Source organism: Corvus moneduloides, chromosome 1 (assembly GCF_009650955.1).
Source record: "Corvus moneduloides isolate bCorMon1 chromosome 1, bCorMon1.pri, whole genome shotgun sequence".
Classification (NCBI taxonomy): domain Eukaryota; kingdom Metazoa; phylum Chordata; class Aves; order Passeriformes; family Corvidae; genus Corvus; species Corvus moneduloides.
This window is the reverse complement of record NC_045476.1, coordinates 46,843,046-46,861,050: the sequence shown is the minus strand read 5'-3', so window position 1 is coordinate 46,861,050 and position 18,005 is coordinate 46,843,046. Positions and strand designations below refer to the sequence as shown.

At 38.8% G+C, this 18,005-nt stretch overlaps 1 protein-coding gene across 2 annotated transcripts in view; it reads right to left on the bottom strand.

The window, feature by feature from the left end:
* The window catches only part of RFTN1 (raftlin, lipid raft linker 1), a 97,044-nt gene that overhangs the window by 49,050 nt on the left and 29,989 nt on the right, over positions 1 to 18,005 (bottom strand). For both annotated transcript variants that reach the window (XM_032108585.1, XM_032108575.1), the window contains exon 3: positions 7,181 to 7,367. In XM_032108585.1, coding sequence (XP_031964476.1) covers positions 7,181 to 7,367 — 187 coding nt within the window. The remainder of the gene's footprint in view (positions 1 to 7,180; positions 7,368 to 18,005) is intronic.

Genomic DNA, 18,005 nt, shown 5'->3' with positions numbered 1-18,005 from the left:
TGATTAATTTAATGGCACTACTTTTAGGACCACTTTCATTAGAAACTATGAAATAGGACCCCCCACAAAATGTACATCTATCAAGGTCCCAGAAGTGAGAGAAAAAATCCAAGGAGCACAGTTCTGTGCACTTGCATTCCTCTGCTCTCTTCTGAAAAAGGACTGATGTCAATCGTGAGAAATAACCCAATAATCCATACTCTGGAGTCTCTTACCAGTTTTATAGCACAGGACTTTACTGGTAGTCCAACATATAAAATATTTTTAAATTAAAGCAATGGTTTTATGTAAAGTTGATTTTTACTCTCCTATAATGAAATATTTCTCAACAAAAAGGAGAAGAGAAAGAGAAATGCTGAGATCAGTTCAGTCAAAAAAATTTGTAAGCTCCAGCAGTTGTAAAGATCTTCCTTTTCTTCTGGATGCACAGTCAGCAACTTCTTCCTTTTCTTTTTGTCCTCCTAAGTTGGAAAATTGAATCTTCCTTCATTGCCTGCAAACATTTGGGGGTTTTGTATTACTTCTATTCCTCTGATAAAAAAAATCGCTGGGTTAATTAAAAAAGGCCCAAGCCTGAAAGAAGCACACCTGGATACACTAATGCTGTATCCTTCTTGGAAGCCAGGATGAACCAAAAAAGCTGCTACATCCAGACTCATTACAACACCCTGTACTCACTGTAACGCACTGTGGGATACCAGAGAGGGAACAGAAGGGACAGAGTGAACAATGCCAGCACCTCCCCTGCAGTGAGGAAGGGCAGCCTCCTGCCTCCCACCCCAGGAGAGGACAACCACTGGTTGGCTATGGAGATTGACAGAAAACTTCACGGCAACTTATACACCCTGGGCTTTCATTTGTTTTTCTTCCTTTGTTATACATCTCATTGTTTGTTTATCTTGAGCAATTTTCCTGAAGAAGGATTTTTCTGTCACTGTAGGAACCCTCAGTGCCCACCATGGACAACCTTAACCATGGTATGGCAAAGAGTTGAGGTGAAATTTCAGTCTACCTGATGCCGAGCAGTGGGACAGCGTTCGCATGCCTGGTGGGGTGGGGGAGAGGGTACCCTCAAATTTACCAATATGGAAAAGGCTCAGGACCACAGACTGCCAAAAAGTGTTATCCTGAACCCTAAAACTGGTCTTCTAGTGCCACTAAACAAGATGGTTATACATAGAATAAATAAGATTTTAACTTATAATTGGAAGTTCACTGGCCAAAAATATGTTATGATGGTTGTTTCAGTAGGTTGTCATTTCCTGCACAGCTGTTTGCTGTTAAGCACCATGTCATGGTAGAAAAACCACAACCAGCTGTGGAGAACCAGTAACTTACACAGTAACTATTAAAGCTGACAACTTGGTATCTGTTACAAACTGGATTTCCAAACCTTTTCAGATACAAGAAGGAATAGAGCAAGCCAGCATTTGGTCCTAATCTTCCTGAAATTACTTATGCCCATGAGTACAGCAAGCCAAAACAGACTTGTAAACTGCACAGACACTCTAAAATTACTATTTCATTAAGATGATGCTAAGAATGTAAGTGCAGTTTTGAGATTTTCCACTACACAGGAATAGCCCTACCATTCAACTAGAACTGTACATTCATAACAAACTGGTCTGCATTAGGAAAACAATAAAACCACACCAAAGTGATTAACATGAGCGGCTGGTATCTCTACAATTTCAGGTTAAAAATCCAGCAGAAGTAGAGCATCTGAAAACCAAGAACACACCATCTAAAAATCCATAGGTTTTATGATGCCCAGCCACAAACCACACCATTTTTTATAAAAATAAAAGCAGGTATATTTCATCATAAGAGCCTCAAGTCTAACCCTAAACATTTTCTTTACTGTAGGAAACCTTACCACTGGAGTATGTATTATTTGTTAGTAAAATTTATAAACTTTTTTTAATGATAGTATATAGAGTTTCTTGAGAAAAGTTTGGGCATGTATTGATACACAGGCATCTTTAATGTGCAGTGTTTATAACTTTAAGAACACAGATAAAAGAACATTTATTTCAGGTCACTGTTAAAAGTTATTGTGAGGAAATATGTATTTCTTTGAACTTGTAACAAATAACAAGCTTTCAAAACTCAAACCATTGTCCTTTGAGCTAAAGGAAGATATCTGTTGGCTCTTGGGTATGGAATAAATATTATCTTTTCATTAAGTTGAAATCAGCCTGCTGAGAGCAACAACACACATTGCATTTGCACACAAACCTGTTTGATCCTAATGCTTATGACGACAAATTCAGACATTTCTTATCTTCAAGCTTAAATCCTACATGAAAACCAACATATCCATTTATAGCCAAAATAAAAATATATTGTATCAATGCGAAGTAGTTACTTTCACCAAAGTGAAAACATCCAAGTGAAATACCAGCAAAATCAGGACACTATAAAAATCTTGGTTTACTATTAAACTTTTGAACTCAGTCTGTAAAATTCCTTTGCAGATAAACAGAGTACTTGTTATCCAAATGATGGTAAGTTTGCGTTTTGTCAGGACTAACAGATACAGGGAAATTACAAAAATAGAATTAGACTCATCAAGTGAATCTCTGCAACACCTGACACCTCATTATTTTACAGAAAGGGAAGACAGCTGCAAAGCTGTGTGACGTAAACATAGAAATTTATAACATTTAGAAACTCTAAAAAATTATGGTTAAATTATACTACTTAGTCTACTTCTGAAGAGCAATGTTTCCCTGTTAATTCCTTTACTGACTGCAAGCAAAACCTGTAGCTGGTATGTCCTAAGACATAGATGGCACAACGGAGAGAAATTCTTTGGAATACCATTTATATACCCTGCTTCTCTATCATGGTGAAATGAAGCATCTCCAAACATGTCAAAACTATTATAAGCAGACAGTTTATGAGCCCAGGCCCTGAATCTTTCCCAGTGAGAGAGAATGGAGGTTCCTTTCCAGTGCTGAGTATTTAGAAAGGGACACCAAAGCATTTTAACCAACAGTGAATTTTGGAACTATAAGGTACCAGAGAGGGGTATCACACTACAGATTGCTGGGAACAAGTTAAAGTAGCTTTGTGCTATGGTTTTGTTACAATTTTGTTCAGGGGCTGACTTTGTAATTTCTCTGCAGGATAACCTGCAACAGCCACAAGCTATACAAAATAATAATGCACCCAAGACACCTACATAGAGAAGTTTAAAGCAAAAAACCAGTGAGTGTGGAAATAAAAGGCCAAGGAGAAAAAGGTTATTGCACACGCAAAGAACTACAGATTTCTGTTCCTCTGGGGAATGTAAGCAACATAAGTGTTACTCTCCTCACCTCGGTTAGCCAGAACCTCCCAAATACATGGACCTTCCCCCGTCCCTTCCATCAGCAGAGACCCACTGTCACACATTCATGCTTTTCAGGTACCAGCTTATATTCCCTTTCCTGAGATTCTAAGTGTAAATCAGTGTGAATCTACTCTTCTCAAACGTGAACCAGCAGGGCACACCTATACTTCACACTCAGAGCCTTCCCCAAATTCAGAAAAAAAACCCTCTAAAAACCTCAGCTCAAAGAGTTTTCTTCACATAATTGATACAAGATTCTTCAAGATTTCTTCTCCAAGAAATCCACATATCTCAGAACTCAGCACAGACAACAGAATAGACAACTGCTTTTTAGTTAAGTCCACTGAAATTTAGAGGGGGAAACAAAGTATTCACAAGAACTGAAATTATTATTCTTCTATCCAACTCTATTCTATGTGACTTCCAAACCACTTTCCAATCAGCTGGTTAGTGTACACCATTCCATTAGATGTTATAGAAATATTTAAATTTATTATATTAAATTTAATGAGGGCAATGGCAGAGCTGTTTAGCAACTTTGCAGACTACCTTCATGCCCAGTGACTCTAAAGAGTTAAACTTTAATTTTCATTTACTTTAATTGAACATAATGCCTTCTGCACTGCAAACAATTAATTGTTGATTTTTTAAAAAATCTGTCCCTTAATTTCATATTTTCCCTAACAATTCCAGTGGATAATTCTTGATTTTCAACATATACAGCTCTCATATATGTTAGGAAAGTGTTTCCTCAAACGTCCTACAGCAGGAATGACTCCTATTTCCATATTTACCTCAAATGATTACATAGCCAAGATAACAAAGCCAGAGATACCAGCACAGATTAAACAGAAAGCTATCAAAGTGACTTTCAAAGTCACCTTAATGTACAATGCCATTGCAAACTAACACAGAGTATTTTGAAACTACAGGACAATGGCAATATAGGCTAAAAATAACACTAACAGGTACTGTTTTCCCAAGTTCTAATATACAACATTCCTCAGCACTCCCTTTTCCATTTTACTGTTGAACAAATTCAGGCACTGCAAATCCCATTGACAGCAGCAACGTGGTGTTCCATGATACCTATCATCTGCTGCAGCTGGCATACCCTTTTCCTACTTTTGGAGAGGCAGCGCTATAAAACTAAGTCCTCAAAGCACAAGTCAACAGTATTAATTTTAACACATTAAACTGACATAGAAAAGTGCAACACTGACTAAAGATTAATTCAAGCGTTCAGTTCTGTCTCTGTATACATGGAATTGGCATTACTGTAGGCACTAACACAACAATTTCATTTCTGTTCCATTCAGGAAACAAAAAAAAATGGAAGGTGCCGGACAACAAACAGATGAAGTGCAGAGTGTTGGAGCCATCTGTGGTGAAACACCTGCAGTGAGAAAGGAGCTCCTGCCTCAGGTGTTTTGCAGCCAAGTGCCCAGGAAGCCCAAGGGTGGGTCCCAAAACAAGGTACAGTTTTTTATGGCTCCCTGGCTCCCCATGAACACCATACCACCAAAGGGACTGATTTGTACCCCACAGCATAAATGACATTACTAGTGATCCTACAACTGTGGCTGGACTACTTTTACTCCTAAAATCTTATGACAGAAATAAACACCCACCTGATCAACAATTAGCCTAAGCAGACCTAACTTCTACCCACAATTTAACTGTTATATACAGAGACTGCCTTGACATGACAAGACACCTGACAGTCCTCAGGGGAAAAAAATACAATTTAATCATTATCAGCAGTGTAATGAGAAAAGTTAATTTTAAAAAATTAACAGTACATCTTTTTTTCCATACTGTTACATATTTTTAATCCCCAGCAGTTTGTGGAATGACATAAACTTGCAGTTCAGATACAGGTGGCCTCTGTGCAGGCCATAGTCATCTGAAATCTGTGCAACACCCATCTCTCTTCTTAGCACTTGGTAACGCAAATTATTTGTTGCACCCACACACTATGGGAGAAGCTGCTCCCAAACTCTCAGCCAAACTCAGGAACATTTAAGCTACATGAAACATCAAACTGATGTAATTTCCCTTTCTGGTACTTGTTTTTTTCCTGCTTCACCACGTCTCTTCCGCTTCCCTAGGCAGTCAGAAACAACAGATAAGAGAAAGCAGAGAAACGGACTGTGAATGTAAAAAGAAATTTAATTGGTTCAAGACTCTCTACTGTCTTCAATTTTGTACAGTCATTTACAGCTGTCTAAAGTGTGTGAAACACTGGCACCCAAGTGAGTGAGCAGCCAATTAAGATTTTGTACTCTTCCACAGTCATTCTGCACAGATGTAAACTACTGGATATAGTACGAGTGCAGCGACACAGTGAGCACTCTGGCTTGAAGGCCACATCACTCCATTGAGAAGGAAGCTGCTCTTCCCTGACAGGTCTTCAGAGCTCAGACCTGGAAGATGTTGAACCCTCAGACCCCAATCCGACAGAAGTCCTTAAGTGCTTACTTAACATTACAACCTCAAGCATGTAAATACTTTCATTGCTTGCAGCAAGGTATTGTGTAGGCAGGGAAGGCAAGGCCCCAAAACCAGGCAAACTCAGCCCAACACCACTCAACAAGTCCACTGTTCAGCCAAACATTCTATGTTTTGACCATAAAACTGGAAGCCATTTAAATGATAATATCAGGCAAGCCAGCATGAAGTTCTGTACTAAAAAAACTAAAATCAAGTCAAGGTAAATTAAGAGTTATTTTAGAAGCTCAAATTGCCTGTGATGCCTAATGCCTACATGTATTTACTAACAAAATGCAGAACTTTTACCTTAGGTCAGAGGCTGAAGTTCAACCCTGTCCATAACCACTACCAACTGGATACCAGGCTGCAGCAAATTGAATGGTGAGTGGTTTACTTTTCGAACAGAGGTATAAAACAGCTACATCCTTTCCTTCACGCATCAGCACAAAGAGAGGAACTAGGATCAGCAGACAGATTTCATTATCTGCCAGCCTTCAGAATTGGCCACTGTAAGAAGGGCTGGACTGGGGAATGCAACTAATGTAGGAAACTGTAGAAAATGGCTGCAACAATACAGGCAGCTGCAGAGTTGGGGGTGGTCAGATAATATTAAATTAGGTTTTAAATCATTAACCAAAAATCTTATCTTTACAAATATCCACATTTTCATTTTCTTCTGGGCTATTTAACAGCACAGCCTATCGATTTTTTTTAGAAATCACATTAAATCATAAAAGAACAGAATTCCTGTTTCTTTATTCATCTCCAGACTTTGATTATGTAAAATATTCTGAATACATTTTAAGAAAGGAACACAGCAGGAAAGCAATCTTTTTATTTATGGAGTTTGCACCAACTAAAAATTTAAAAGAACTTGTATTGTTTAGAGGAAAGAAGGGCCTAAAGTCTACACATAAATTTAAGAAGTACACATTAGTACTACAGTTCTCAAATTAATTGCATTAAGTGTAATTGTCTAAACACAAACTATGCCTTTGCTAAGCAAACAATTCTTCTGTCATAATTTAATCTAATAAATTCTTAAAGGGTACCAACAAGACCATCCTCACAAACTGTCAGGCGTAGGGCTTGTTTGTTTGCCTCTCATGACAACACATCCCAAAATACAGAGCATATTTCAACTTGTTATTCTCCAAGTCGCCTGCCAAACTGCAGACAAATCGTAAACATGAAGAACATGTTAAGCCTATTCAAGCCCACCAACAACAAAAAAAAAAAAAAAAATCAAGTCTTGCACAGTAAACTCTGCTATAATTTCCTGATGTAGGTCAAAATTCAGCAGGAAATCCCATTGTCTATTTTTATCCCAGTTCACTGGAAATACTTTACCTTTCTGTTTTCTTGATAAGCACAGCCCTGAAGATTTGTTCCTGGGGAGTTTTCTCTTTTTCATCAGTTGGTTGCACAAAAGGGTGGACAGCAGCCAAGACAAAGCCCTGCTGGTACAATTCTTGCAGCTGAGCTGGAAGATCACACAAGGAGGAGAGCTTGATTGCAGATGATCCTGGCAGCTCAGCTGGAAACAAAAAGAAATTGGTCAATAATCTGACACTGGACTATCATGTATTTTAAAATCCAGGCTCTTCAGAGTCAAGCAAGATTCACACTGATCTACAATATTAACACCACAATTGACCTTTCCTGAGACCCATTTTGTATTTCAGATTTCAAGCAGGCAGTCCTTCTTGGCAAAGGACCTGTATTACACAAGAGACTGGTGCAATTAAACAAGAAGTCAGATACATTAAAATGCCAAATTCACTACACAGTCTGGCAGAGAGAAAGTGAAGAATTTAATAAAAACAAGGCAGTTGGTCAAAAGATATTCTAGGTTTTAGTAGTCGCCATAGTAATGCAAGTAGAGAAGAGCGAGCCATGAGTCAAAAACACAAAACAAGAGAAAAGAGACAGTCAATGAAGGCAGAACACATCAAATTCAAAAGCTATAAAAAGAAGCATCCCTCTACATAAAATCAGACTAAAAGATCACTGATGCAAAATGCTGATGAGACCAAGTATCTTCCAATATGTCTGAAGAGAATTTTGGTAATAGGAATGCTGAGTGATGCATACCTATAGCAATGAGAAACCTTTTAGAATAAACACTAAATCTTACACCTCAGGGTTTAAGCAAACCTATACATATTAGAGATGAGGATGAAACATAGTATATGAAAATAATCCTTCCTCAATCTGCTTACTGTAGGGTTTTATTCCTTCCTGTCGAGTATTTGTTGCTGACTCCTGTCAAGACACTTGACATACACGTGGCTATTTCAGTCAGTACAGCAATTGCCCTTATTTCTTCAGAGTCTTGTGGGATTCAAAAGAAAATCCCATAAATCACCTAAAACAATCTTCTATTCTCTTTCTCTCTAAGTCAGTAATTCCTCATACACTTTTTATATTTTATGGGAAATGACAACTCTCTTTCCTGACCTTTGCCTCTTCATTTCCATCTCTCTTGGAGGATGTTTATTATTTTATCTAAACCACGCCAGGGTATATAGGGTGGTGAGGTGCTGGATGTTCTTCCCTCCCACTGAAACCAAGAGGGAGGGGATACTGCAAGAAACACAACAGAGGTTCCCAGTACCTTGCAAGCCTTTGTTAAAAAAAAAAAAAGCACTGGAGAATAGTTTGTATGAAAGAAGCCAGCAATGCAAAATAAGGTTTCATTGTACTGCTTTTTTCATCAAACCGTATGGCTACCCTTTATGAATTATTTAAGGAGTTATCAAAAAACTAATAAATATTCAAACCAAATAATACAGAGGAATAATTTAAATAATAATAGGATAGATGTGCTTGGTATGTCTTTTTCTTCACATAAGACCGTTTTCCAGAAGAGAATAACGGAACTTTTTGACCAGGAGTTTAAGATGTAGAATTTTTTATTATTTTTACAAACAAAATGAGATCTAAGCAACATGCACATTGACAGACAATAGGGCTCTACCTTCTACAACAGCATACAAATCACTTCAGAGTAATAAAAAAAGATGGCACAATGAATAATGCATAATAAATAATAAACCCAACAGTTACTTGCTGGAACCTACTGGGGACCAAAGTAGGGAAACCCAGATTTTACAACTCCATTTTTTCCTCTTTTGGCTCAGAAACCCCAAATATTTTTTACTACACTGCAAATAATTAATTTCTAAATGAGGGGTTTACTTGGATACAATGGAATGTCTAAACACTACTCAATACTGTTAATTCTGGTCATGGTGCTCCAATTTTTAACCATTTGAAAACTGATGCTCGCCTGGTGTATGTATGTAGTATCAGCATTCTTGACTAAGATTAGTAAAAAGTCTAGTCATTAACATGGGAGACTGACTGCTTCCTCCTAAAAGTTAAACACGAGGAGAAAGTGTGAAAATGCATGTAACTGGAGCCTTGGGATGTAACTTGATTAGAAAAGAAACGTAATAGAAAATAGAGATGGGCGGGATCATCCAGCTAGTTCATCCTACTACCTAGAGGCAGGATCAGTTCTCGTTTAGTTATTTCTTGGTTTTTCTCATCTATTTTTAAAAACCTTTAGTAATGGAAATTCCACAAGCCCCCTAAGTCATTTTTCACCACTTCTCTATTCTCCTATTCAAAACTCTTTCCTAGCACGTGGCCTAAATTTCCCTCTCTTAAACTCAAGACTGCTACTTCCCCACTAGAGTATGTCTTTTTAGCAACAGCCTTTTATAATTCCTAATACCATTCATGCCTTAATCTTACTTTACACTGTATAAACTCAGTCCTTTCAATGTTCCTGCTCTCATGTCTTCTGTATTTCTAAGTAATTTTTGATGTTCTCTCCTGATTCTCTTCAACTGGTCCACATTTTTCAAGTATAGTATCTAAGTTTCACCACAGTGATCCAGCACAAGCCTCACCACTGCTTTCTAGAATGGAAAACTCTTTAACACTTACTGCATCCTATGTCAGTTTACATCATCTGGGGGAAAAAACCCAAAGGAAATTCTTCTCCCCCCAACTAACAGTGGCCAATTTGCCTGTTCTTAGTGATTTTTAGGGCTTTTCCTGACAGTTTTCAAGGGCCATTCTGGATTCTGACTTTCACAGTATAAACGTCACTTCTCAGATTGGCAAACTGTAATAAACATACTCAATTGCTGGAATAGTTAATGAAAATTATGAATTTTAACAGACTCTGAGCACAACAATTTTAAGCCTTACAGTTAATACATCTTTTTGGTTTGATGCTGAACTATTGCTAATTTCTCCTCAGACTAGCGATCCTTCACAGCAAAAAGACAGTTCCTGTTACATAACTGATGCCCACAAGGTCTCAACAGTTTTCTGGATCTACAAACGTATGCTGTGTGTTCTTGTTACTCTCTGAGTGGCTTGAGTGATGCAGATTCCTCCGCAGAAATCCCTGCTATACATCATCCTTTGGCTATTTTATAACTCTTTTTTTCCAGTACCTTTCTGGGCATTAAGCTGGGTTAACAATCTCACCATTCTCTTTAAATGTAGGTTAAAAAAGGACATACTTTTGCTTTGTAGTCATTCTTAAACAGTCTTCAATCTTAAATGATAAGATTTCAGTTATTTCTTCAGCTAATTCCTCTATGGTGCATATCTGTAAGTTTGACCTACTTGGAAACATTTATTAAATCAGTTGTCAGTCCAGACTTTCCTTACTTTACCTTAGAAAAGCACTAACATTTTTAGAAAACCTTAGCGAATTTTCAGTAAAATATATGAAAATGCTTGGTTTAGTTGTTAAAGAGAATTCTAACCAAGCCATTTTGGAAGCAAAAGGAAGATCAAACTTGTGTACAACAGGGACTTGTGTCAGGTAAAAGAGCAAATGAAAAACCAAATAAAAACTTGTGTAAGGCCAGTGCTTAAAGCCTTTATTTTGCCAAAAGATAATGCTGACTTCTTTTATCAGCCACCTTGTTGCTCTTGAACTGCAGCTGGCCTTAAGTTTTAGATTCTGGTCCATATTCTGCATTTATTGTTTCATTTCCCAATGTGACTTCAAAAGATTCCTTTGTTTATCAGCTAGATGAGAGTGTAAGAAACTTGTAAATGAAAGAAGCCACGTTTTTCAATTTGGTTAAGGTTGAAGGTGGAAACAGTAGCGCCTGCTGCTTTTGGAATGGATCAGACAAATTAGTTTGTTGCCTGATAATTGCAGCTGAAAACACTTCCAGCAGTGCTCAGATACATACAAAAATACAACTTAACAGACCCTTCAAAAGGAAAGAAAGTTTCTGTTATACAACTGGTATCTGTAAGGTGACTTTCCTGGGTCTAGGGACTTGCGGATTCTTTGCTGCTAATGGAAAAACCTGACCTCATATTCACACTTATCCTCCTCTTACCACAGAGCAATCAATAAGAGGAGTAAATTTCCATAAAAATCTACAGGTTGTCATGTATATTTGAAAGTGGTCATTTCTGTATCTCCAAAAAGCAACTTACAGAAAAAAGAAAAAGGAGGCACAGTCTACCACAGGGATCCTGAGGGACTGAGAGAAGGCTGAGAAACACAACTGAGGAGACAGATACTGAAGAGAACTTGCTCCTCCTGTGTTAAGGAGCTCCACTTTCCCTCCCAGTGGATCACCTGAACAAACAGCCACTGACTACCTTCAAACTGAAGCATCTAATGTGACCTCTGACAACTGTGCTATGGTCCATGCTAACAAGGCAGATATCTCCTGATCAAATATTAAGAGAGAAGACAGTTAACAGCAACTGTCTATAAAAAATACTCTGATTTTTGTATATTAAAACAATAGATTTGGGTACCTTTATAAACCAACACTCTGAAGTAAAAAAGGTACACTATGCCTTATAAAATAATCCCTGGATTCACCTATTAGCCCGTGCTTAATGACACCCATCATCAAGTCCAGTACGTCTTTATATAATATATATACTCAACAGAATTAGATGATTTTAACTCTATTCTATTTGATAAACAGCAGCTTCCTCTTCCTGACACATTTAAGACAAAGATAAAATGAACTTTATTATTTTTTAATTTCCTATTACGTAAATGATAGCTATGCCCCAGAAAAGCTAAAATGTTAAATGCCAAAATGGCATTTATTTAATTTCTCTTTATTGAAATGGTCAAATATGGGGTCAAATTTGGGTCTTAGTTTCTTGGCACCTATCCTTACTACTTTATTTAAAAGAGCAAGCATATAGTTCTACTTTAAATTTCTATTACCCTGTGTATCTACTACCCTGTAAGATTTGGTTACTTTGCTTACTTGAACAAAACAAATTAAGTGTTGGGATTTTTTGGTCTTCATTTTTCAACATGTTTTTCTGATTAAGCTTTTATGCTCTTATTCCAGTCACAGCTGTTAGAGGCGGATGGAGCCCTTAATGACAGTTCACATTACAGATGAAAATGTTCCACAAAAATAATGGGGACTCCTTTTAACTATTCCTTGTTCCCTTTTAAGGTTTTCATGTTCATCTGCATTTTAAATGTTCCTCAGTTTATTACGGAACATTAAATAAGCCTTTTTCATAGAATCACAGAATAGTTTGGGTTGGAAGGGACTTGAAAAATCATCTAGCTCCGGTCTCCCTGCCTTTGCATTAAAACAATGAAAGATCAGTATGGTGAGTATGTAGATTGTACACATTCTCTGTCCATACCAGGTACAGAAGAAAACACTTTGCCCACGGTGTGACACATCATGGGGTCTGAAACAAAGGTAGACTGACAAACTCAACAGACCCACACTACCAAGTGATGTAGCAACCTGGTAGCTACCTGTAGTTACCTGGTAGCTGCATGCATATTACTCCTATTTCATAAAATCACAGAATGGTTTAGGTTCAAGGCTCTTTAAAGAGCACCTGGTCCAATTCCCACTGCAAGGCCCATGGACCTGTTCAACTAGATCAGGTTGCTCAGAGTCCCATCCAACCTGACCTTAAATGTTTCCAGGGATGGGGCATCTACCACTTCTCTGGGAAACCTGTTCCAGTGTTTCACCATCTTCACTGTAAAAAATTGTCTTCCTTATGTCCAATCTAAGTCTATCTTTTTAGCTTAAAACCATCAGTCCTTCTCCTACTGCAACACACTCTACTAAAATGTTTGTCTCCACCTTTCTTACAAGCCTCCTTTAAGTACTGGAACACTGCAATGAAGTCATTCTGGGGCCTTCTCTTCTCTGGGCTGAACAAGCCCAACTCTCTCAGTCTTTCCTCACAGGAGAGGTGCTCCAGCCCTGCGGTCAGCTTTGTGGACCTCATCTGGACCTGCTCCAACAGGTCCATGTCTTTCTTGTGCTGGGGCCCCTGAGCTGGATGTAGCACTGCAGCTGGGGTCTCACCAGAGTAGAGGGGCAGAATGCCCTCCCTTGACCTGCCAGCCACTCTGCTTTGGATGCTTTGAGAGCACACTGCGGGGTCATGTCCAGTTTTTCATCCACGAGCATCCCCAGGTCCTTCTCAGTGGGCTGCTCTTAATCCCTTCACCCTCAGCTTGTACTGATACTTGGGGTGGCACTGACCCAAGCATGGGACTTAGCACTTGGCCTCCTTAAACCTCATGAGGTTCACATGGGCCAACTCCTTGAGCTTGTCCAGGGTCCCTCTGGATGGCATCCTGTCCCCCTCAGGTGTGTCAACTGCCCCACTCAGCCTGCTGCCATCTGCAAACTTGCACTCCATGTCATATGACCAGGCCTAACACATATTATCAGGCTCAGACCCTTCAAGAAATACAGGTCCAACTGTTTTCTTTTTCAGAGTGCAGGATGAGACTATTTCCCAGTCCACGGCCATTCCTGTGAGCCATTCCTGCTCGAGGAACCCAAAGCCAGTGAACTATGGACCCATTCATGCTTCTTCTTGTACCTCTTCTGTCCAGCATCACAAATCTTGCAGGCCCTTCTACAAAACTACAGATGCTTCAGGTAACTCACAGAAAGAACGATGCCCTCCCATCTCCTCCTCAGGAGAGCACAGGACTCACAGAGCCCTCCTATGAAGAGGGAGGTGACTGACAGAAGGACCACAGGGGCAACTGCAGTGCAGCTCTCCCTCATCCACTGAGGGCTCAAAGCCCTGAGCAGGGCTGAGCCTGTGAGCTGTAAAGAAGCAAGTGTTCAGGCACATCACATACTTAGTTACTCCTACTCACTACCTCCATGCACCTCCCTATTCAGCATTATTTTTTTGCTGCTGTCACTCCAAAGCACCCAAATCTTCCTGCTGCACTATACAGAGCACGTAGGAGGAAGTTGAATAGTGTCCAGGCGTTAGCATTTACAGTCCCTCACAAATCTAGCGATGAGCATGTAAGATGGAAACAAGGTACAATCAAAATTATGGTCATATGGTACTACAGTCATTGCCCCAACACCATCCATTGATGTCCTGCAGGGCTTTTTAACAGACCTAGCTATTTCCCTCCTGCCTCTAGTGACCACCTCATGGAAAATGGCATTAGCTCACTCTGTCGCACCTCAAGCATCCCACCAAGGTGGTCGCAGTCGCATGTCCACTGGCAGGAAACTAAACAGCAGCAACGAATGCAGACAAGAATGCGGGAAGATGGTGTATCACACAGCAGGGGTGGGGGTGGGCGTGTGTGTGCAGACACAAACCTGGCTCAAGCCCAGAAAATTTCCCATGTTTTCACACAGGGCTCTTCCCGAGCACATTTATGACTGTTTATAACAGCCCTGATCATTTTGTAGAATTGCAAGGCAAGCACACTTCCTCTATTTAGTATGAGGATTGCTGTTTCTTAATTTAATATTAATTCTTTCCAACAATTTTAATCTAATTTAAAGAAATCAAATCTACAGCAGACTAACTTCCAGAAGAGCAAAACATTGTCTTTGTGTTAGGACCAGCCAAAGAAATTTAACTAAAAAGTTTACCATGAGAAGATGCAGTTTCACCTACATTAAAACATTTTGTAGGAACATGTCAACTGCAGCAAAGTTTTTAATTTGGATAATGTTCAGAAATAAAAGTAATGTATGCAAGTGGTTAAACAAGCACATTTTTTTTCTGTGTTTCTATGAATTTCCCCTCCACTTGAAATTCTGGAATTACCTATATTACTGGAATTGTGATTTCCTGTTGGAAGGCAGAACTGCAGTGACAGAAGGTGCATAGTCACAACAATTAGGATACACAAACAAACCAGTGCCATTAGGAGCATCTAGTTTGGGTAAGCTGAGCACTGACTCCTAAATGAAGGACCCTTGTAGGTTTGCCAAAATTCTTGGGTTTGTCTGTGTAGGCCCTGAGGGCTGAACGGTACCACGGCCCCTCTCAGAGAGGTGGGGGAACATCAGAACTGAAGTGGAGGAAGGTGCAGGGCAACAACCCATTGTGAAGCGTTGGCTTTTCTCTTATAATGTGGGACAGACTGGAAAAGATCCCCTCTCTGTACTACAAATAAGAAAGTTTTTAAGGCACTTTTCACTGACTTATTTAGCACGTAGTTTGGAACAGCTGAAGGAATCTAGATCATCATCCTTTCCAACTATTCAGTCTTGTTAAGGCCAATTTGTTACCCAGAGGAGAAGACAGCAAAATGTTACTTGAATATTCTCAAAACATTTATAGACTGATCCGGAGAGAAGGTTATTTCCATTCAGTGTCAATCTCATACAAAAAAAAAATTAAGCCATCTATTGCAAATTTTTCATTCTGTGTTACAAACACCGAGATACTCTTTTTCATGCAGCACAAATTGTTTGTGGGCCAGAACAATGCAATCACGCTACTCTCACTTAGCTATAATTATTCTTTCCTCATTCAACCACAAACAGTTTCTTGTCACCAACGACAACACAAAGCTATCAGAGAACCAGAGTACTTCTAATGCAAATAAAGGCAAACCTACTAATAACGTAACTTAAAGAACATAAAGCAGTAAATACATTTCTAGCAAGTTTTGTGATGAGTTTCAAATAATTGTTTCTGAACTAAAACCTACCAAACAAATTCTAAAGCAGTATAACTAACCTAGCAGAAAATATATGGTACTTGTGACACTATCACATGGTTTGAATTACCTGAAACACACTAATGCTAGAATTCAATGAGCTAATGGCTCAAGCTTTTGGAGTAACAACTATGCAAGCTGTACTACAGGTTCTTTTCCTTTTGAACAGAGCTTGAGCTTCCATGAGGTGCATACAAAAGTTCCTTAATTTCATAGAGAGGATGGATAGTCTTGCTCCACTATTCTTCAGAAAATTCTTCACTATTCTCAACAGAGGCAAGATACTGGATGTTAATATAACACGTGGATTTTTCAGTTATGCTAAATGACATTCTCAGTGGTTTTTCTTTCAATCTTCAAGACAAATACAATAAATGTCCCCATAAAAAAACATTAGGGATGAATACGCAAGAGCAATCAGTACTTCATAAATGAAGGTGTCTGTTCAATAAGCTCCTAGTGTTTACTTCCAGTGAAAATGTAATAATGGAAGTTAAAGATATTCAAAAGCAAAGCACTGTCTCTTAAGGTGGTAGAGGGGAGAAAAACCACAGAAAGACCGTGAAAATGCATATATACCTTTTGAAAGCATGTAAGTACACAGAAATGTACATATACACATATGTAGATACACACATATACACCAACACTTTTATTTTCCTTTAGGAAACAGCAGATATGTGCATTAGTCCAACTCAGAAAGTACTGAGATGACTCACAGATGCAATGAGACTACATTAACTTGTCTGAACAATTGTGTTGTCAAATTTCATTGCATCTGTGAGTTATCTTGCTTGTTGCCCAGTCAAAGTTTCATTTCTGTGTCTTGCAAGCATAAGATAACTATCTGAAGAACTGGGTATGTTCACCACAAACATGATGTGGTTATCACCCAGGCTATCACCTCCACTAAGTTAAAAAACAATCACTAAACAGAAGTTTAGTAACCTAAATAAATTAACAAGCACTTCTTAAATGACCCACAGCTTGTACCCATTAGTTGGTGGGCAGAATTATGCAAAATGGGCAAACAGAAGACCACCTACTAGAGGTAAAAAGGGTTAATGACTGCAAAAAGCAAAATGAAAGAAGGTGAAAAAGGGGAGGGGCTTCTCATTTAAACTTGCACAGAATTAAACCTAGGAAATCCTATCCCTTCTGCACTTGAGTAGTTCTTCAAAATGCTATTTTTTAAATTTGTCACTCCCTCCTGCTTGGTTCTACATCCTAAATTGATGCAGACCGAACACAGAGACAACAAAGGTAATTTACATTTCACAAAACCAAGGAAACTCCAATTATGTCCAATCAAACACAGAAAGTGTTGAAACTTACATTTTATCCTAACAGACTTGTTATCTGTGTAAGCTCCAAAAGACAAGTATGACATTGAACCACAGAGGAGAGAAAGGTATAATTCTGAACTACAGAGAGGACCAGCATGTTAATTCACATGTATTTCCATCACCACCACCACCACCCCCCAAAGTACTGGCTCCCTCTCCTAAAGCCTTCAGACACAAAATGAATCTGCTGATGGCAATACTGTAGCTGCCAAAGTCAATGCTGTTCTCTTTAACAGCTTAAGAAGCAGCTAAAGAAGGACTTCCCATCACTTCCACCAGCAGTGCAGCAGGTCATGTCTCTCACAGCAAGTAGCCAGTTATCAAATACTTCAAAAGGAAGGAAAGGGGAGCTACCCAATGAGCAAAAAATAGTACAACTCACTGAAGAGATCTGATATCTTAGAAGTTAGTGGCATCGTAAGATTTGGAGGACTGATGCATCTTTTTTGCTTTAACCCCCTCTCTAAGTAATGTGCTTGCCATTTTTCTTAGCAGCAATAATAATGAATACTGGCAAGTTTCACAGCTAACTCTGCTGCCTACAGAATCTTTTCATTCCCTCCCATACTTTTTAAAACATATTTTGTCTTTTCCCCCTGTCATAACCCCCTCCTTTTCCTTTCCTTCTCCTCCTCTCTGTTTTATTCGTCACTTCAACGTTCTTTCCATATTTCTGGCAAATTTTCATTTCAGGTTTTAGAACTGCAGAATATAACAAAGTAACACTGGTTTCTTTGCAAATTTTACAAAAAGTAAACTAGCATTGCAGTAAAAAAAAAGCACAGATAATATCACCAGAATCACAAAAAATTGCCTACTTTATTAA